The sequence below is a fragment of the Sorghum bicolor genome, chromosome 9, assembly GCF_000003195.3.
Source record: "Sorghum bicolor cultivar BTx623 chromosome 9, Sorghum_bicolor_NCBIv3, whole genome shotgun sequence".
Taxonomy (NCBI): Eukaryota; Viridiplantae; Streptophyta; class Magnoliopsida; order Poales; family Poaceae; genus Sorghum; species Sorghum bicolor.
In genome coordinates, this window is record NC_012878.2 from 3,891,089 (window position 1) to 3,913,091 (window position 22,003).

General features: G+C 39.4%; 2 protein-coding genes across 2 annotated transcripts; both read right to left on the reverse strand.

Moving 5' to 3' along the window:
• On the reverse strand, positions 131-4,720 carry LOC8075956 (uncharacterized protein At2g40430). The gene is made up of 11 exons (XM_021447491.1): positions 4,305-4,720; positions 3,652-3,830; positions 3,495-3,566; positions 3,229-3,309; positions 2,927-3,037; positions 2,480-2,565; positions 1,652-1,771; positions 1,449-1,571; positions 1,155-1,221; positions 1,009-1,085; positions 131-458 (listed from the first exon to the last, which is right to left on the reverse strand). The coding sequence occupies exons 1-11, from the start codon at positions 4,522-4,524 to the stop codon at positions 446-448; spliced, it is 1,149 nt and encodes a 382-aa protein (XP_021303166.1). The 5' UTR covers positions 4,525-4,720; the 3' UTR covers positions 131-445.
• LOC8069479 (probable ATP-dependent DNA helicase CHR12) lies at positions 7,062-17,402 on the reverse strand. Its single transcript, XM_002440534.2, has 12 exons — positions 16,822-17,402; positions 15,274-15,409; positions 13,428-13,492; positions 12,995-13,189; positions 12,760-12,909; positions 11,812-12,198; positions 10,930-11,189; positions 10,609-10,827; positions 9,330-9,531; positions 8,985-9,138; positions 8,129-8,728; positions 7,062-8,025 (listed from the first exon to the last, which is right to left on the reverse strand). The coding sequence occupies exons 1-12, from the start codon at positions 17,167-17,169 to the stop codon at positions 7,358-7,360; spliced, it is 3,384 nt and encodes a 1,127-aa protein (XP_002440579.1). The 5' UTR covers positions 17,170-17,402; the 3' UTR covers positions 7,062-7,357.

The window sequence follows — 22,003 nt, forward strand, 5'->3', positions numbered from 1 at the left end:
CATTCCACTTGCATATTATCCACAGGTCCGTGCTTGTCTTTACCATCTATTAATGGTGGCATTCATCTAGCCACGCCAGCCCAGGTATACGAGTATATTCCATATCCTATGAAACGCGCCAACAGCAAGATTGTATAGCAACAGCCCGTATCAACAGAATCAACACAAATAAATAAGCCCTCTTACTGTCATGTATTCATGTCACATCCATTAAGTACTAAACAACTCCTAGGATCCATGTGGCAAAGAAAAGAAGCATCGAAAGGGAGAAACATTCCCTGCCCTACTAGGCACTGAAAATGCAACGGGAGATGTAAATGCCGTAAAACAAGCTATTTGCTTATAACAGGGACTTCTCATCGTAAAGCCTCTTCAATCCCTCTGTCTTGTCCTCGATATTGTTGGGGGACAAGGTTATGATCACCAAATCACCTGCTTGATATCACTACCGATGTTTGCTGCACATAGATGAGTTTGTAGGTTACACATCTTATATTGTAGCATAAAAGTACAATGTCCTAGACAGGTGAACTCAATATCAAGTTATATGAGAAAAGCTAAACAGGAAAAATAAAAGTTTTAGATGCAGAGTGCAACAGATTGACCAACTTTTCAAGTTCTTAAGAATTTGCTAAAAAAGAAAAAAAATGATTTGCGGACAACAAACTTAGGTGAATATCAATCTGTAAGGTTTTATTGAAAATGATCATTCAACTTTTAGCAAAAAAAATGGGGCAGTTGCTAGATTGACCAGGTGCATAAGACATTACTGCAAAACCCCTGGCAAGACACTACTAAAACCATCAGACAAGTCATGCAGGATGTTGAGTAAGTGTGTAGAAGTGGGGCACCACATAAATGACAATTCGAAACAAATGGACACATGCTGAAAGTGAATAGTTTGAGAAGGCTATCACAATATGTAAGCCTTCATGTCAGTCAGTATGGCATATTCAAAACTAGCAGCCCAAAGTCAACAAGTCTTTTGGAGGAAAAACAAAGGCAAACCTTATTCTCTTGCTTGGTGCAAGTATTCCACGTTTCTCAATGCTCTTGTAGCGATCCCTTGCAAGATTACAACACCCCTACACAAATTTTATAGTTAACTACTGCAGAAAAAATAGAGAATCAACAAAACAAGAAACAGTTGTTACCTTTAGCTTTCTAAGAGAGCCACTAATCTCTTCTGTCAATAGAACTTGAACAGGAGCTGGTTCAAATCTGTAACATTTGGAGTCTTGTGGTTATTACAAAACTAAAAAAATCAACACATGTACCAAGGACAATAGCTTGATAATATTTCTGTGCCACAATGTTCCTAATAATCTACCATCATACCAGTACATGTAACTAGTGTAATGATGTGGTTTGCAAGGCATCTAGTATAGCATAGCCATTTTCATCACGAATGATTATTGGAAAACTAATTAGTTGACATAGAAATGTACTTGTGTCTGCCCAGACGAGGTGGGCCCAATTTACGCCTCTCCTCTTTAACCACAGTTCGCCGTATGCGCCTCTTCTCCTTTTCCTTGTCCTCTTTAGCTATCTCATTCATTATATTTGGCAAGCTGCAAAAGTAATGACAGAATTCTGGTTTTGCTAAGTACATTTACAGTAACCTCGATGACCCAAGAACATAACCACCTACCTGTCAATTTCTTTTGAAATATTTTCCATTTTCTTTGCTTCCGCTTCTGCTCTTAACCTCTCCTTCCGACGAGCTCTTTTATTCAGTTCTACTCTGGTAACTCTTTTTGTTTTGTTCTTCCTGAAAAGAAATAAACCAAAAATTTAAAATACAATAAGATCTTCAAATATAAATAGGCCACAATAGGAAACATCTTGACTCCAATACTTTTTTGAAGGGAATATATTGAAATTTAAACATTTCCAACAGAATGTTTGGCCAAGAATGCATAGGATCCCTCCAAAGATCAGATTCCAAAATTTTATGGTCATTCAGAAACTTCAAATGTTAATTATAAAGTTTAGTTAATCGCTCAAAGAGCATGCCTTGTTTTATGTATAGATCTCCAAAATACTAAAATAACAATTCACTTTGCAAAACATATAAATAACTATGCAAAATAAAAACTGATATAAAATTTTTACAACCATGATTACCATGCCATAACCATGAAAGCTTTTATGATGGATGTACCATGTACCGAAGTCAAAATTTGGCAGCATAGTTACTGTAGCTCATTAACAGTCCAAGACCATGATATATTTTGGGCTATATAGAAAATCAAACTATTCAACCAAGGGAACCAATATTTTCAAAATTAAGTTTGCACACGTGGTCACAACCGCAGATTTGTCAAGATTTTTTTGTATTACTACTATACAGGCTTCTGGTAAACATATTGCAGTGCAACCAGCATCCAAGGTGCATTATGTGTGCAGAATTATCTATATTGCCAAAATAATACCAATGTCACATAACAGGGTACTACCATAGATTTTCAGGTCTAACCTTTGTCCAACCGAATTATCAGCATCCTGATCTCCATCCTCTTCTGCAGCATCTTCATCTCCATCATCAGCATCAAGAAAGAATTTCTGCAAGCCACATAAATGGTTAGTCAAACACTGCACAGAAAAATATTTATCATCACAAAGCACAGAGTTTATAAATAAGATGTCAAACAAGTCTTTCACAGGTAAACAACGGGAGCAACCTGAACATGACAAAAAACACATTTCATGCTATAAGTTAATGGACATGCTTTTTACCCTGGTGAATCACTAAAAACATTTATAATTAAATATGGATTTCTGCATTCCTATGAAAAGAAAATCAACAGATGCAAACCAAATAGGCATGCAGTTAAATCACAAACAGGGGCTGCTGCTCTTCTAGTAGGACAGGGCATTGTCCAAATTGCAAAATAGCTGTATAAGCATCAGAGATAAAACATACATCTTCTTCAGTTATAGCTTCACCAGGAACTATGAGTGGTACAGGTGCTGGCCCCAATTCTTTCATGTACTCTTTACGCTTTTCGTCTGCTACAGCTTGAGCAAGGGAGTCCTACAAATACCAACACAAACTGCATGGGTCAACTGACTTCACTTTTAACAAACCAACAGCAGGGTCCTCCGGTTCAGCTGTTACTGTCATCATTGAAAAATATAGGAGTACCTACTAGCAATTTGTAACTACTCAGGAATAGAGTACATTGCCCATATCAGGTACTTCTGAAAATAAATGTTAACACATACTTGATGCGCTTCCAATGGAGGATTAAATGAACATCCTGCAGGCTCAACTTCAACAGCAGGAATAACTGATGTAGTAGATCTCTGCCAGTAGAAAAACAAAAACACACATTTATTTTGACCATATGAAAAATTGCAGATGCCACCAAATTCAGCATTTCAAAAATAGAGATCTGTATGCCATACATAGAACATTGTACGCTTTGCAAATGCAAATTTACGTGCTTTTAGATACAAACAGTAGTGGGTATTAACGAGGCTTCCATCACCTTTTTTGCCTTGGAATCACCTCTACCATCCACAGCCCAGATGTCAAAGTTCTTTACTACAGAATCATCTTCCTGTGGAGAAAAAATAACAATCCCATCACTTAGCAAGCAGCACAAATAAACTGAAAACAAGACGACCATTTGATGCAGTAGATACCATAGGGACACTTTTCTCTCCCTGTGTCTCCTGCAGTTCCTTCTTCTTTGCCTTCTTCTTATCCTTCTTGCTCACCACAGAAGATGGGATTGGCTGCACAAATGGATTCCGCTTCAACAAACTCTCATGGTAAAGAACCTTCTCCCTCTTCTTCTCGATCTTCCTTTTGACAGGAATATCTGAAAACAGTAACCGAAATTTCAGCTATGGCAGGGCATGAATTGCCTGAAAAGTATGAAGTTATAGATGTGGCAACAGAAACAGTAATCAAGTAGATATGCTTTAAACTCCACTCCGAAGCTACTGTGGCAAATACATAACTGATATGAACCACCTAGTTATGAAGATTAAAGGGACTTGCTAAAGTATTACACAACGGTCTAGAATTTGAAGATTGACATGTTACCATAATATCACAAACAGATACTGAGCGATTCAGTAGCACGACAGACACATCGATTATCATGGGTTGTTTGGATGTGTTACTCTTATTACAAGTAACGTTTACCATGTTGCATTCCAAAAAGAAATTTAACTTTATAATACTCTGTCATTTAACTTCATACTCATTCAGAAACTACCACGATAATTTTGTAACTGAAATCGAGCGGGAGGGGGAAGAAGTTAGTGGCGGCGCAAGGGACGGAGGTGACCTTTGGTGGTTGTGTCCGAGGCGCCGGCGGCGGAAGTAGACGCGGAAGCGGCCGGCTTGTCGACAAAGAAGAGCGAGTCGGAAGGAAGGGAGGGGATGGCGGCGGCGCCCGCGTGGGCATCGCGCGTCTGCTTCTCGAAGAAGTCGTCGATGTCGTCGGTGCGGATGTTGGCGCGCCACGCCTTCTTCCCCTTCCGCGAGCCCTTGGACGCCTTCCCCATCGCCGCGGGCCGCTCTCCTTCACGCGCACGCGGGGAAGGTAAGCCGCCGGTAGGGGAGGTCTGGGGAGGAGGAGGAGGCGGGGGAGGGAGAAGGGAGGTGACTAGGTGAGGGGTTCTGGTGGGAAGCTAGGGTTTCTGCGGTGTTTGTGCGCCACTGGCAGGTGGGGTCACAATAAGGCCCTCTTTGGTTCCAAATGATTTTTTTTATTACTCATCATATCGAAATATTTGGACATATGCATATAGTGCAAAATATATATATTATTTATAAAATTAAAAAATAGCTAGAGGATAATTTGCGAGATAAATCTTTTAAGCTTAATTAATTTATAATTGGACACTGATTGTCAAATAAAACAAAATGTTATGTTCCTCGCATGTTAAATTTTATCTGAACTAGTTTTACAGAAAATTATGTCCCTCGCACAGGCTAGGCTTATCAAGTTCCTCTTAAATGACCGCATACAGCACACTTTGTTTAAGCTCCTCGAAAACTCGCGTAGAAGTTATTCCGCAGACTCATCGCATGTATAATTAGGAGAACTCTTAATGTACGCTCAGAGTTGATGACACCTCATAATATATTATGTAAGTATATTTTTATTACACGTGTGGCAGGATTAGAAGGTCTTCGCACCGACACGATTGATGGGTATGGTTCTTCACATGTAGAGATGGATAGTCCTATTAATATTGTTATTGATCAATAATAATAATAATGTTCTTTTGCTAAATTTATTTGGCATCTTAGATTAATATTTTCTTTAGTATTAATTATTCTACCTACGTCAACCTCTAAATTAAGATACTTTAATCTTTCAATGATTGAAAACACGAGCTCCGATACTAGACACTAGGCTTTATATCTGTATATAACAACGTGAGGCCGTATATATGTATATTAAAGATATAAATATGGGCTAGTAGCTGACATATAGTATTAGTATGGGCTAAATCTGGTATTTCTAGCTCATAGAATATATTCATGGACTAATTAAGTTTAAAAGATTAGTATAAATATTATGGGATAGAGTGTAAACTTTAGAGGAACTAAAACAAGGCCTTAAAATTACATTTAAAAAGATAGTTTTGATTTTTTTTCTTTAGTGTTACACAAATCCACAATGGACATTTTTACATATATTCTGACATATTTCCTTATTTCCACATGAATTTATATTTTGAGGTAACACTTCACAAGAAAATTGATGTTTATTGGAAAGAGAGCAATTTTGCGTCCAATTTTCATACATTTTGCATAGTTGTTGGCTACAGCTACATCAAATCATAATAAGTTTATTTTGGCTTTCCAATAAACTTATACGTCAGGGACCAATTTGACTTAAATTTCTACTTCACATAAATGTTTGTGCAAAAGCATATCGAGGATCGCGGGGCTCCTAATAAAACTTGCTAAGCCAGGCCTTGTTTAGATCCGAAATTTTTTTGAATTTTGACACTGTAGCACTTTGTTTTTATTTGACAAATTATCCAATCATAGAGTAACTGCGCTTAAAAGATTCGTCTCGCGATTTACAGACAAACTGTGTAATTAGTTTTTGTTTTCATCTATATTTAATACTCTATGCATGTGCCGCAAGATTCAATGTGACTGAGAATCTTGAAAAAATTTTCTTTTTTTGTTGAACTAAACAAGGCCTCACTCATTATACAACCAGATAAAAAAAGTTGGATCTATTTTTTCTTTTAATGTCTTTCTCCAACACTTAAAATTTAGGCTCTATGTAAGACTGCTACAGTGTTGCTTTTTTTTGCGAATGTTCAAATAGAAGAAAAAGTGTATTGAAGCATCTACAAGACACTCAACGAAAAGATCGATGCTGAATCAAAACTTACTCTACTCAAATCTTTTTTCATTGGTGCTATACAAATAAAAATGTATATATATTTGAACCGTTCATTGGTCTTGGACAAATAAAAAAACATATTTCATCTGTTTGCTAGTTTTGATCATAGGTGCATTTGGTTGCATTCAGTCACCAACATAGTAATCTCACATGAAAGAGTGTGAAGGAAGGGTGGACCTATGATAGGGTTCACAGAGTAGAGAAGCATTGGCGTTGGTCCTGGCACAGGTATAAAGTGATATATGGAGATTCTTTTTCAGCATCGATAACACTGTGGGTAGTCATAGAAGATAACTTAGGGATGAATGCATGAAGTTCATCAGGTGGTTGAACCGTGCAAGGAGGGTTGTGCGCAGGGTTGATTAGGAGATTTTAAGCGTAGAGTTGTTGGATGTTTCTGAAACTAAATTCAAGATCTTAGAGATATTCTATTTCAAACTATAAGACATATTGGACGTTTACAATACATAAAACATCATAGCAAAACTTGTGTATCCAGAAAAACGGAGAGTACATGTTTACTCTTCCATTTTGAGGACCTGGCATCAAAGAGTACCAATGGTTTTGTTCGCCAATACACCAATAAAACCTGTTCGCCAAATACACCAATAAAACCTGGCCACAAAGTCTTTGATTAACAAAAAGAAATGTAGGCACGGCCGCACGGTATGATAGCAGAATTGAAGTAACCAACCACCACCGGTTATTTACCAATAAATAAGCAACCCCCAATTTCGGTTTGATGTGTAACGAAATTAATATTTAAAGGAGTTACAAACTCATGCCAACGAGTCCATACAGTATACTATAGTAATAATCCTAATAAAGTCCATAAGCTTGAAGGTACTTCTCAGTCGTAGTCGTAGTAGCCCTGCTGCCTAGTCTACAGGGGTACTCCAACTCCAGTGTTGAAGGACTTCCATCAAACAAACAGGTCCAGGCCATAACATTCATGTATGCTGATATTAGAATGATGGGCGCCCTTTGGAGTCCGACGTCGAGCTGAAGTGGCTTGACCTTCTTCTTCCAAGGGTATTCCATGTGAAACTGTTTCCCTTCTGTAAGCCACTAGTAATGACTTCGTCTTCACCATCATCTTCAGTCTCGTCCTTGCTGTATGATGAAACTCCAGCCCTTCCTTTGTCAGGTGTCCACGTTGGGTTGCTCGCACCATCTGCGCTGTTTTCTACAGACCTAGGCCTTTTCCTCCTTTCACTAAACTCAACTTGGAGGTCAGATGAGTAAGCAGTCCTCTTCGGCCTTGGAGTTGCCTTTGGAACGTCTTCAAATCCCTCATCAGATTTCATCCACTGATCACCAAAAGAGTCCGAATAGACAACCTCCTTTCTACGTCGCTTCGCACCAACTATTATATTCTGGAATTCATCTGCCACAGTTCTCTTGGGTAAATCATTGTTGGCAAACACCCAATCTGGAACCTCATTCCCATCCATAAGTCTAGATTTGTAGTTTTCTCTAAGCCTCCTTTCTTCATCCATCTTCTCAAACAACCAGAATTCTTCATCAGTTCTTGCAGCCAAACGATTTATTTCACGCTCACTGGGGATATCTGTTCCCAGCGAGCTTGTCCCCCTCCTGAGGATCTCCTGCAGCAATGCTCGTCTGTCCTGTGCTGTAGTGGGAATGAACATGAAAAATATGTCATGAGTTTCAGTACAAGTCTACATGTAGTAGGAAAAAATTAAATAAATACAAATTAGAGTATTCAAACTCACCTGTGGAAGTTGTGTTAAACAACCCAGCCTGGATAACTTTTGCATCAATACCCATCTTTTGTTTTGCACGGTCCAGGATCTCTTCTTCAATTGAGCCAACACTAACAAGAACAAATACACGCACTTCATTCTTCTGCCCTATACGATGGGCACGGTCTTCAGCTTGTTGGTCCATTTGAGGGTTCCAGTCACTATCAAAGATAATGACAGTGTCCGCCGTCTGCAAGTTCAACCCAAGGCCTCCAGCACGTGTGCTGAGAAGAAACATGAAATATTCTGAATCCTTCTTATTAAAATCTGCCAGTAACCTCCCTCGTTCTTCAGTCTTTGTGGATCCATCAAGCCTCATGTACTTGAAATTGTACATTTGCAAATATACTTCTAAAACATCAAGCAGTTTCGTCATTTGGGAGAAAAGTAGAACCCTGTGACCAGCTCTCTGCAGCTTCGGAAGTAGACGATCAAGCAATTCAAACTTCCCTGATGCTCTAACAATTTCCTCCCGCTGGTACATGTTATAGTGCTCTACAAATAGGTAGGGATGGTTACAACATTTCCTAAGTTGCATTGACAGATTTTGCAGAGCCTTTGATCTGAGCCCTGCACACAAATACACAAAAATATAACAATCAGCACATTACTAACACAAACAGACAAACACAAGGAAAATGGAAGTGCAAGACTAACACAACAATAAGGTAATGTACTAAATAAACTAGCAATACAGATAAATCCAAATTGCAGTAACATTAAGGTAGCTTTATACCCCCATCAAGGTATGGAAAGAATTACAAATTTTACTTCACTCAGAAATTAATTCTCTAGGGGGGAAAGGATCAGTAATACTAGGACATACCAGATCCTAGTGCAACCTTTTCCCTGCTTGTGACTTGTTCGTAGTATGCTTTTTGCCAAGCAGACATGTCACACTTGAGAATTACTTGTGTTTTCACAGGGAGATATTTTTCCACTTCATCTTTCTTCCTCCTCAGCAAAAATGGACGCAAAACCTGGGCGAAAAGAAAGGGAGCAACAAATAAATCTAGATGTTCCCAAACATATAATTGGCCATCAGCTTTCTTTGCATGGTTGCAGTCAACCAAAAGTATGAGGATCCAAGTGGAGGATCATGTGGCAACATCTAAGCGGGTTAAAAGAATTGAATAACTGGAGGGCATATATCAGAGGCAGCATTACTCACTTGATGCAAACGATGTATGATTAGTAACTGTTCCTCATCATTAAGACTAACATCACATGCAAATGGTGCATTAAACCATTCCTCGAAATTCTGAGATGAATTAAAAATATTCGGCAGAATAAAGTTAAGCAAAGACCACAGTTCTTGTAGGCTATTTTGGATTGGAGTGCCAGTTAAAAGTAATCTGCGGCGGATCTGATATCTGTAAATCAAGTATCAGCGATCTGTAAGTATTATTGCCAAATGGCCCAAATAAACTAATTTGCTGTCTTTAAGGAGAAAAATAAGTAGGTTAATACTTAATAGAAATCGCTAAATGAATGAAGAATGGACAAGGTAAAATGGAAAAATGAGAGTAAGCAACTAGCGATGACAAGAGAATAGTAATGAAAAATGAATAAAAAATAGCATCTCAATCATATCAGTTACACTTCCGCAAAAACTTTGTTCGTATATATTTGGTAAATTTGGTATAATACCTAATAGAATGATAACCATTGGCCTCAGAAGACTTAGAAGTCTGGTTGCTGTTCGCAATGGTGGTTAGAGGCTTTTTGTAGTGTTTTTTGGTCGTCTTTCTTTGTCTGGAGTGGTTGTTTTTGTAGGATGGTTTTTGTGTTTTAGTGTTCCTTTGCGTGTGTTGGTGTGAGTTTGGGGTGATGTTGAACCTGTTTTGTACTTCGGCATTTATGCCTCCTTTTTTTCTCTCCTATCTTAATGCAATGATACGCAGCTCTCCTGCGTATTCCAGAAAAAAAAAAGAATGATAACCATTAAAGCTGGTAATTGTAATATCATGGCAATTCAATACTTTTTTAGACCACAACTAAACCAATTATGAGCCAGCACCAAACACTACTTGATCAATATAAAGACTTGTTTACAGTGTTCCCATTATTTTTTACAATCAAGGATAACCTTCTTCAGAAAAGGCAGAAGGTATGTCAATGTGATAACCTGCCAAGACAAGGCATTTAAGATCCATCTGTGAATCTGTGAAATGCTGCAAGGTCTAGAGCCATTGTCACCACATATGAACAAAAGTTATGTGGAAGCTGTCTGACAAAACTAGTTTAATGATTGATCAAGAAGATTCACAGGGTTCTGCGGCCTAGTACTAAATATGAAACTTGAAGCTGTTCAGTTGCTGGTATTTCAAGTGTCAATGTGTCAACTATCAAAAAGCCATTACTGGCAATCAGAGCCTCATACAATAATTAAGTGCATACATGTCATCCAAAGCCTTAAGACAGTAAGGGATTATGAATAAAGTGTATACCCCGAAACTAGTGTGCGAGCAAGAGCGCATTCATGATTTTTCAGACGATGGCCTTCATCAACAATCAAATAATGCCAGTTAACTTTCTTTAGGAACTTCTTATCTTTCAGTATCAAGTCATAATGCGTGAGCAAAACATTAAATTGCAATCCGTCAAAATTCTTTTCCCTTAAAAGCTTCCTCTCTTCTGGACGACCATCATACAGAATTGTCCCAATGCTGCAACAGATAAAACAATGTTGACTTAGGGTGGCTCTGGTATATAGTGCAATGGAATGTACTCGCAAAACTTTGATCATATACACTCCAGTGAAACATTACCTGGGAGCCCATGTTTTGAATTCATTAGACCAATTTGGTAATACTGCTTTTGGAGCAATTATTAAGTGTGGTCCTGCAACCTCCTTCTTTTCCAACAGATAAGCGATCAAAGCTATGGTTTGAATTGTTTTACCCAGACCCATTTCATCAGCCAGAATGCCATTCAAATTGTTGTTAAACAAAGAAAGCATCCATTGGAGACCCTCCAGTTGATATGGCCTCAATTCCCCACCTTCAAGAGCTGATGGTTGTTCTGTTACCTGTAAGTGCAAAGAACACAAGAGAAACATTAAAGTTGCTACTTATCACATATTACACTAAGATTTTGCACCCAAAAAAAAGGGCAAAGGTCAAATTAATGAACAAAGGAGCATAAATTCAACTAAGAAGACAAATGGAATGAATTAGCACTTTAAGTTTTCTATTGTTAGACCTTTGGAGTGAAATATCACACATTTTAAAACCAGAAAGGAACAATCAAGATCAGTCACAGAATCTTAATAGCATTCATCTTTATAATAACACCCCCCCCCACCCCACCCCCCCCCCACCCCCACCACCACCACCCCACACACACAGACACACATTACATGAGATAGAATGAGGCAGCAATTGTGGGCAGTTGGATCCTACAGAAGCAAGAATTCAAATAAATCAGCACATTATCTACTAGTAGCAATGCTCCCCCTGCTGTATTACCTGAATAACACTACCTACTATGATAAGGGATACGGCTGAAGCAAGCACCAGTGCATCGCAAGAGAACACAAAAGCTGTTTGATAATTACGGATACGGTCGCAAAAGTGCATTCATTCTATAAACTGTCCAAGCCAACACAACCAACAATCTGTCAATATATAGCTAGTGAAATTTTGCTGTACCTTTTCTTCAATGGAATGGACAGTGAAATCAAGTCTACGACCTGCATTGAATTTACTTTCATCTGCAGGGCCAGCAAAGTCTGCATCATCATCTGAAGGAGACTCCCCAGGTGATTCACTCTTGACACCTGAACAATCCTCAGACTCTGAACCTTTTGGCACTTCACTCCCTTCTGGCTGACTAACATGCTCAGCATCTTTTTGTCGCTGTACAGCTTTTCCAATTCCTTCAAGAAGCTCATTTGTTTTGTCGAGGAGCATTTTCAGACGTTCGTTCTTGCTCTCCTCGACCATCTTCATATATGCTTCTTGATCACCAATTTTCAGAAGATTCAACCTACTCTTCTCTTGCCGTGAGATACGTTGACGTGCCCGAACATGCCATGCCTACAATTGGCAAGTGAAAAAGGCTCTCAAGCTTGGCACATCCAGAACATGAGTATCTATAGGATAAAATCATATATTACACAGGAATGTGGTTTACTGTGGAAAAATGCAACAATGTGTAGCAAAGTAGGAATTAGAAAACAATATGGTGCACATACTTTCTAAATATTTCAATTTTGTTCTCAGGATTAAATATTAATTATGTTGAATAAATCACAAATGGCAAGCTATAGTTTACTGATGAGGTTAGACAGATAGCTGGTTTAGACTGCGGGCCTTAGCCTTGTGGATGTGAAGAACATAGGACAATGCCACATCTATAGATTGATTTGGTGTTAGGCAAGGATCTCTGTGATTGGTGCTATTTCTATAAACGAAAACCCTAGAGCATCCTTGCCTATATAATCCTGTACTCTATTCCCTCAATCAATCTATTATTTGCCGCCTATTATCCTAGCTAGAACATTTCAGATAGATAAACAGATACAGTCAAAAACAACTAGGTGATGCCTACAGAATATTGTTTGAATTTCAAAAATAGACAGTTCTAACAAACCATACCTGAACTCCATCATTCCGCTGCTTTCTTTGCTTGAATGTGGTAGCTAACTGCACCTGGTGTTCCCTAGAAGCATTTAGAATTTCTGCAAAGAACTTCCTCTTCCTAATATCTGCCTGATTTTTTTCTTCCTCTTCGAGTCTCGACATCCTCTGAAGTTTGAAAGCACCAACATTGGGATCATGGTTTCAACTAAATGTAAACTGGCAAAAATATACGAAGATATATTGCACAAACCTCTGTAAATCTCTTTTTGCGGTGAACCTCATCAGCATCCATTGAAAGGATATCTCCTATTCCATACATGGATAAAGGATACTGTATCCGCATCAGCCCCCAATCAAAAAGTTGCCTCTCCGGATATGCACATTTCTTGTGTAGCCAATATTCTGCACTGATATCGGATCGCACTTTCTTCTGCAAATCTAACAACTGCACAATATATGAATAATCAGCAAGAATTGATGTCGTATATCACCACTTATGGGCATGTAAAAATCATGTCATGTGGCAAGAAAAATGCAAGCATAGCGATAAATAACCCATAAATTTCAGATTGTATCATTTGTTGGTAGTAATCTATACATTCAGGGTTAAAAATAAGTATCAAATGAACAGCCAGTAAGAACAAGGTAATCTCTGGTTCTATATACTGCATTACTAATTTTACCTTTAGCCCATACAATTCAAGCAAACACTTCATTTGCAAGTCTTCACCCCTAGTAGAAGGTAATCCTGGCAACAAAAAAGAAATGAGTGATTAAGTAGCAGCAGAGAGGCAATACCGATATCCAACAACTAAAGTTCTTTAAAGAAGGCAAGAAATAAAGAAGCTTTAAAGGCAGCTGCAAGGAAAATAAATACAAACACGTGTGAAATTTTATTTTCCATATGATCAACATTCAATAACAAGTGGATAGCATCTATTGTACAATCAAATAAGAAAATGTAATCCTAAATTGCAGTTCTTAGCAGAACAGTGGTTTGCTAGGTTCATGGTACGGGGTTCATGATTTGTGGTTCACCGCTTCATAAAAGTAAGGTTCATAGCGCCTCGTAGGGGTATGCCTCTTTGGGTTCATGATGCAGAATTTGTGGTATGGCCATAGAAATACTCCCTCTATTCCATTATACAAGGCGTGGGAAGGGAGTTTGCAGATACCAAGATGTCCTCCGTCGTGTGTGCAAACGTATTAACTCGCCAGCAAACAACGCTGCACTCATTGCTCGCATGTGAAAATAGGAACGCAACAGCGAGCATCCACATCTTTATTAATGGACTAAAGGGGTCATTCCCATGTATCCGACACTTTGGTGCTAGGCCTCCATGCATGCATGCGACGCTTCGGCTGTTTGGAGTAATTAGCTAGCTCCTTGGCACTCGAGCCCGCCTACTAATACGGCCAAAGCCAAAAACGTGCGCACACCTTCTATAACGGAACGGAGGGAGTATATAAGTAAGCAGCAACCACAAAGATCTCCCCAAGACACCAAAAAATGGAAAGCTTATTTAAAGAAATCAATTAAAGAGTTTGGAGAATATAAACTGGAAAAACGATGTGCGCCAGCAGATGTTGGCTGGTCCAGCCCAACCAAGCCACCATGTATTCTCATAATCTGCCCTAGCATGCTCTGTTCACTCCCCCACACAGCACACAGCCATCTCCGTGGAATGGCGATACAGCTAAAAAATCCAGCACAAGGGAGATGGAATGACAAAGGACGCTGCAATGGGGACACATCTTTGACTCTGAAGGCATGAAGCAGCACCATGGCAACCAGTGGCGAAGCTAGGTACACTGTTGTGGGTGCCCATGCACCTACGAAAAATTTGAATACCAGTGAATAGGGTCAAATTTTCAGCATGGTTGTGAATCAAGTTCACGCATCTACAAGGTAAGCACTCCCCCCTCCCCCTCCAGGTTACTCTAGCTTCGCCACTTATGGCAACCTCAATCTATTGGAGAAAGGCAGTGGAGGTGCAAGCATCCCTCTCTCATCCATGACCTACCGAACAAACCATAATGCGCAGTGGCTGGATTCAGATCTTGGCATCCGTCTTAAATTTTGGTTCAGCAAGGGGCGTGCACAGCCTGCCAACTCAGGGCGAATCTGAACGGATCGGACAACACGATTTGGTCCATGCAACCTGAATCGCAGCATGTGGCCTCTTTAAATGATTCCTATAACTACGGTTTTCACCTTTCCAAAGTTCCATTATGCATTCTTTTTTACGGAAGTCAAACTTAGCAACTGAGCTGGGACCAAGGTGGTCACAAGACCAAAAGAAGGCTTAGAACCGATGCCAAACAAAGAACCATCATATGCATTAGACTTAGTTCAGTTGACATGGAAGACTAAAAACAAAAACCCAGCCAACACAACCAGGTTTTATAAGACCATGAAAACGAATTTGGGAAATGAAAGCTCAGAAATGTGTTTCTTAAAACTAATGTGACCTGGAGAATTAGACAGCTAACAGAGTATCAAACTATCAATTATCAAAAATATAAGACCTTCAAGTTCAGCTAGCCGATGCTGGATGGATGCATTGAATCGCCCTTCTTTTAGAGCTGCCAACTCTGAGTAGGATATTGGTGCTTTTTGATTCTTATATATTGCATCTTCAAGCTCTTCGATCAAGGAGCCCCCCTGTAAGGTAACAGCTTTAGTCTTAGGGAAAACATAAGAGGGTACAATCATTCAGAAGCTATTTCAGAGAAAGCACTTCACGTCAACCAACCAAAAGGAGGTAAAGTACCCAATTATCACAATGACAAATATGATATTTAAGGTTACATCAGAAACAATATGGCAAATACCGCAACACGTAATGAAGATGGGCACTTTTTATCATTGTTTTAGCGAGTAATCGAATTCTAAACCACAATAAATTTTAAAGAAAAGGAAAAATGGAAAATTGGTTAAGTCAAGCCATCCACCAAGGCAAATGGGAACTGATAATTTATTCCTAGTAAAAAATTTCACCTGATGTATAGATTAGTTGTTACTAAAACAACACCTTATTCATCCATTCACAACAAGATCAAACTTCAAAGAGCACAAACTCCAGTCACCACAAATTCTTCAAATAGCAGCTGCAATCTCAGACGTCTCTAAAGATTTCAGAGCATACATGTATGTTGATCAGATGCCGCTTTGTCCCCTCATGGTAACAAAAGGGGGATGAATAAGTCCATCACAGTTCCCAGCTAACTAAACAGTGATGATTTCAAATACTACCTAAGTGAGATCCAACAGATAACACTTCAAAGTTCAACAAATGCATATTGCTGTTGGAGAAAAAACATAATGCAACACAGAATCCAATGCCAAGAGAAGTATTCCCAACAATTTGTCTTGTCTTAGAAAGTTGTACCGAGATGTTATTAATTAGTTATAGATTCAAGAATATGTGCCTGACAAAAAACAAGAACAAAAGAATAGCATACCATGCTTATTTCAGCATATATATAAATATAAACCATACCACGTTAGCAAAGAACAAAATATAAATTTACGACAAATGATATAAAGAATTATGTATTTTCTAAGTAAGCAATATGTTGCTGGTTCCAACACAGCATCAGAAGCGAGTAGAGTCTCAATCAACTCGAAATATAAATCCTCGATCCTATATTATCCAACAGAGTTGCCTCATCTGGATCTCAAACTGGTAAGTGTATTAGAAACATTGTCCCTTGCAGGCTTGCAGCATAATCAAGCAATTATACCCAAATAAAATATTTCACCTAATGAATATGAAGACCCCCAACAGAGAAATTTACAGAACCTCGTACAAGCGCATAAGCCACCAAATCTACTAATGCAAGGGAGCAACCAAAAACAACGCTCAGGTGCAGTCCACAATCCCCAGCACGAAGCTCGCTCGAATCTAGAAATAGTAGTGCAAAATACAAGCCAAATCACGTCGAATTCCACAGTCCGTAACAAGCAGGGCCCCAACAGCGTGACACCAATCCAAGACACAGTCCGTGAGCACCCGAACAGAAGGGGGAAATCCCCACACGAACCAGAAGAACCACTCGCACCGTCGCACGCACCTTGGTCGTCGCACCGTCAGCGGGGTCCTCCTTGTCCTCCGCGACCCCATCCGCGGCTGCCGCCATCTCCTTATCCCCTTCCTTCTCCGCTTCCCGCTGCTCTTCCCCCTCCTCCTCCTCCTCCTCCTCCTCCTCCTCCTCCTCACCGGCACCCCCATCGTGGTAGATGGACGAGACCGCGCGCAGGACGTCGGGGGGAAGCGGGAGGTTGCGGGAGAGCAGGTTGAGCGCGCCGATGAGCGTCCTGGCCTGCTCAACCGCGCCGGCCGACTCCTCCACGGCGGGAGGGGGCGCCACCGCCACCGCCACCGCCACCGCCGCCGCAGCAGCGTCCACGGACGCCGCCATCGCTAGGGTTTCGCCCCGCGCCGCCTCCGCGGGGCGAGCCGGCGCCGGCGCTGTCCCCGGCGGGTTCGAATCGGAGCGCGGCAAACGGTCCGCGGGGTTTTGAGCGGGGTTTGATGTTTTCGCGCCGCCCTCGTGTCAGGGGAAGCCGAAGCTTCGATCGATCGGGGGAGACGGGCACCGCGGATGTCTGCGCAGCGGATGGGGAAATTTGGTGATTTCTTTTTTTAATTGTTTTTTTTAACAGCGTTCGGGCCTCGGGGTATATATTGGGTCGGGTTGGGCATGGACGGGTGGGGTCTGATTCGGCGGTTGGGTGTGTGCAGCTGGTATGGGCTGGGCCTCACCGGGGAGGCCGGCCGGCCTGTAAAAAAAAAACTCAGTTATTACGACATGTCTTACTCCCTCCGTCTCAAAATTATAAATTATTCCAAAATATTTGAATGTTAAAGTATCTCAAATTTGACCAAATTTATATAATAGATAGTAACATTTATAATATCAACTAAATATCATTAGGTCACAAAACTTTATAATTTCTTCTATAATTTTGGTCAAATTTAAGATGCTTTAACTCTCAAAGATTCTTAGAATGACTTACAATTTGAAATAAATGGAGTATAATTCATTATAAGTTATTTTGACTTTTTTACGTCCTTTACTATACATCTAATTTAAATATAATAAATATACATAACAAAATAGATAAATCAAAAAAATTAAAATAACTTATAATTTAAAATGGAGAGAGTAATAAACTAAAAGTTCCCATTTACATGGGGTTGCTTGACACGGCTAAAAAACGATCGTGTGTTCATTAGGCCGTACCCACGACCATCTTCAACCTTCACGTTTGTGCCCTCCTCTCCTTTCTTCCTCCTCATCGGTACCTCGTCCTTGCCCCCGCCAGCGGATCCAACCAAGGCCTAGCACGCTCGTGGTGGCTGCCTCCCCCCTCTCGTCGGAGCTCTCCCACGCTGACCCCTAGTCTGGCCGCCTCCACCATCGCCAATAATCATCCTCCATCCATCCCTACCACCAGCCTGGCTCCCCCATACAAACCTTTCGTTCTAAGCCCACCAGAGTTGGGAAAGATGAGAGAAATCTCAATGAGACCCTAGCCGCCTCATGGGATCCAACATGGCTGCCACCGGGTCTACCAGACCCACCATGGCTGGTTCGTGTGAGAGAGGACCTCGACACGAGTAGTGAAGGAGTTCTGCACGGTGAGGCGGTGACACGAAAGTATTGGTAGAAGAGAGAGGACGCGAGCGTGTGCGAGCCGTGGGTGTGTGGGCGTTAAACGCCCGCACGCTCATAATAATTCATTGCCTAATAACAACACTAAAATTAGTCAAGAATGATGAGCGCCTTTAACTTCATAAGTGCCGAGGAGGGAGGATAATAATAGTAATACAATAATAGACTAGTAAAAATAAAAAGAAAAGAAAAACCTACATTCATGCTTCAACATGGTGCTCCAATCGAGATCTAAAAAAAAGTTAAGAATATACATTCCTGAAATATAATAATTGAGGTAGTGTCCTGAAACCCAACATACAAGAACACGATATGTGAGAGTAACTTCAAACTATACTTCTCAAGCACTATGGAATTCATTCATCACCAATACATATCTCCATTGATTATCAAGGTCAACACGCCCTTAGTATTTGGGACCACTGGTTTGCATTCTCAAAATTGTCCATTCGTGCAAGTATGTGTCATGTTGTTTTAAATTGAAAACTTTATTTATGAAAAAACAAAATAGCCAATATTTAATTGGAACTTGATAGACATTTGTGTAAATGTGATTCCTTTATGGGATTAGATGTTTTAGTATTTGCTTGGGTAATTTAAGAGATTAGATATTTCAGTATCTGTGTGGTCCAAAAATAATATTCGGATATAACTAGCGATGTTTGAATAAGGAAGCAAGCACATCGATAATGCAGGAAACTACAAACCACCCATGCAGTTAACACAAGGATGGAGATGTACTGGAAAGAAATGTTAAACTTCGTGATCATTAAGCTTATAAGCAACTTCAATTAGACTTGATTCATATATTTGGCATAAGTTTGGGAATTCCTACTAGATACTTTAATATTTTTGCTGAATAAACTATCACGAGTGGATTTATTGTGCTCTTTACCATGTATATTATATGTAGTGTTATACAAGTATTCATTTGTTTTATATAAAACTCGTTATTTAACTACTTTTATTATAGATGATGGCTTCAGAGTTCTTAGTGGTGTCTATAGAGGGATATTTAACTTTTTACCATTATAACGAGTGACACCTTCTCAGATAGCATCTTAACGGTTGCCACTATATTTTTACCAGTATAGAGAAGAATTAGATACAAAAATACCATTTTCGCTTACGTGGCATGTCTGTCCTCAGCTCAGCACGGATCCAAATCAGCAGACACATACAAAATGTCCTTACCTCTCTGGGCTGCAGTTTTTAGTTTTATAAAAAAAAACTGCAGTACACAGCTTTCCCAGAAGGACAGCACCTTTGCGTCGCTTGTCAATGGTCGCACTCGTCTCTAGGCACAATGAAAACTCTGTTTTTTTTCCTTTCAGAAAAGAAACAATAGTCTTTTTCGTTCGTGAATCTCTCCAGTTCTTATTTAACTACTGTAGTATTTTTATTTTATTTTGACGATTAGTGTTCAATTATCGATTACTTAGACTTAAAATATTCGTTTCTTAAATTAGATACAAACGTTGTAACTAGTTATTTCGAGTTATAGCACAGCGCTACCTTTTGCAAGTTGCAGCGCTTACTTGCCCAGCTGGTGTGGCGTAAACAGCGTGAGCCTGTGAGGCTGTGAGCTCTATGCAGTCGCCTAGCGGCCCTGGCCTAGCTTTGCTACCTACTCGTAGCCACTTCAGTGCAGTGCAGTCTCCTCAAATGGGCAGTATGGTGCTTGGCCAGTAGTGCACTGCAATTTTTTTAGTTTTATAAAAAAAACTCCACTCTAAAGCCTCTTTTTTTTCTGTACCATAATTTTGCACTTAGTTCTAAAGATTATAGTTTTTTTGCCGTGGTTTTTGTAATACTACAAATACAATATCCAACAGGGCCTTAATAGTAGACCTGAAAAAAATAACGCCAAAAGGAGGGGATAGAGAAGGAAAGGGCAGGGGCAGGAGGGACATTTCCCATGTCCCACTGACTTGGATCTGTGCTGGCGTGACGAGCTGGCATGCCACGTAAGCAAAAGTGGTAAATTTATAGTTGTTTTCTCTAGTCACTGGTAAAAATGTAGTGACAACCGTTAAGATGCTATATGAAAAGGTGTCACTCGTTATAATGGTAAAAAGTTAAATATCCCGTCTATAGAGGTATTGTGCATCTAAAGCGCAAAAGCGCGACAAGAGATAGGCTGATGATACCTGTTCGACCTAAATTTATATTTACCAATGCATTCTCATTACCCAACGAGAGAGAGAGGTTGCATGATGGTGCCAAGTACTTATGAACCACTATTCAAATAGGCACGCAAACTACGTATCTTTATACTATATAGAGAGACAACGACTCATATACATTACCAACGCATGCCAGGCCCACACATGGGAAGGTCGGAAACACTTTACAACATAGTTACTCGAAAAATACTTTGAATGGCCAAACAACAAGGCAAAGACCGCTATATTTGCAGGTTGCTTTGTTGCTGCCACAATTAATCCATCTTTTTTGGTGTATTTAAGTTGTCCTCTATATAGAAACTGCTATAGAACCATGAGCCATGAAGGATAGTTTGTAAAGAACATTAATTGTGCTCTATCCCTCTTGAAAACTATCCATAGAAACCATGAGTCGATGACGATGACAAATAAACAAACAACTCAAAATTATTTAAATAGTGATGAATATGACACCAAGTAAAAATTTGATAGTAAATAAGCAATCTTCCAATCCTTGGGGACATATTTAGCACGAAGAAATGTAAAATGAAGGAAAGGAAGAAAATGCATAAAATAGAAAATAAGTGCAGGTAGAAAACAAATGATTGAAAGATACAAGAATTTTATATAAATGAGTAGCCAGAATAGATGAACAGAAGACACATGTTTATTCCTCTATTCTAGTGAAGGGCTTGTTTATCTCTCTAAAAAAATTTCAACAGTTTAAAGTGGATGCTTTATTTCCTCCATTTTATTAAGGAAAGCATAGCCTTTTCATAGGAAATGAAAACTTCATCTATCTATTTCAAACTTCATACTCCCTCCGTCCCAAAATAACTGTCATTTACGCTGTGCGATAAATAATTTTGATTAAATATATATTAAAAATTTTTAACATTTATGGTACATAATTAATATCATTGGAAAGATCTTTAACTCTAGCTTTTTTAACAAATTTATTTGGAGACATATTGCACGTATTTTTTTACAAATCAAGTTAATCTTATGGTACGAAAACTAAAAGTGACAATTAATTTGGGAGAGAGAGAGTATGATGTGAGCAAAATTTACGAATTGAATTCTTTTAAGGCCTTGTTTAGTTCTCCAAAAATTTTGCAAAATTTTTCAGATTCCCCATCACATCGAATCTTTAGACGTATGCATGAAGTATTAAATATAGATAAAAATAAAAACTAATTGCACAGTTTGATCGAAATTGACGAGACGAATCTTTTGAGCCTAGTTAGTCCATAACTAGACAATATTTGTCAAATACAAACGAAAGTACTACTATTCCTATTTGTAGTTTTTTTGAAGGCCTTGTTTAGTTCACCCCAAAAAGCAAAAAGTTTTCAAGATTCCCCGTCACATCGAATCTTGCGGCACATGCATGAAGCATTAAATATAGACGA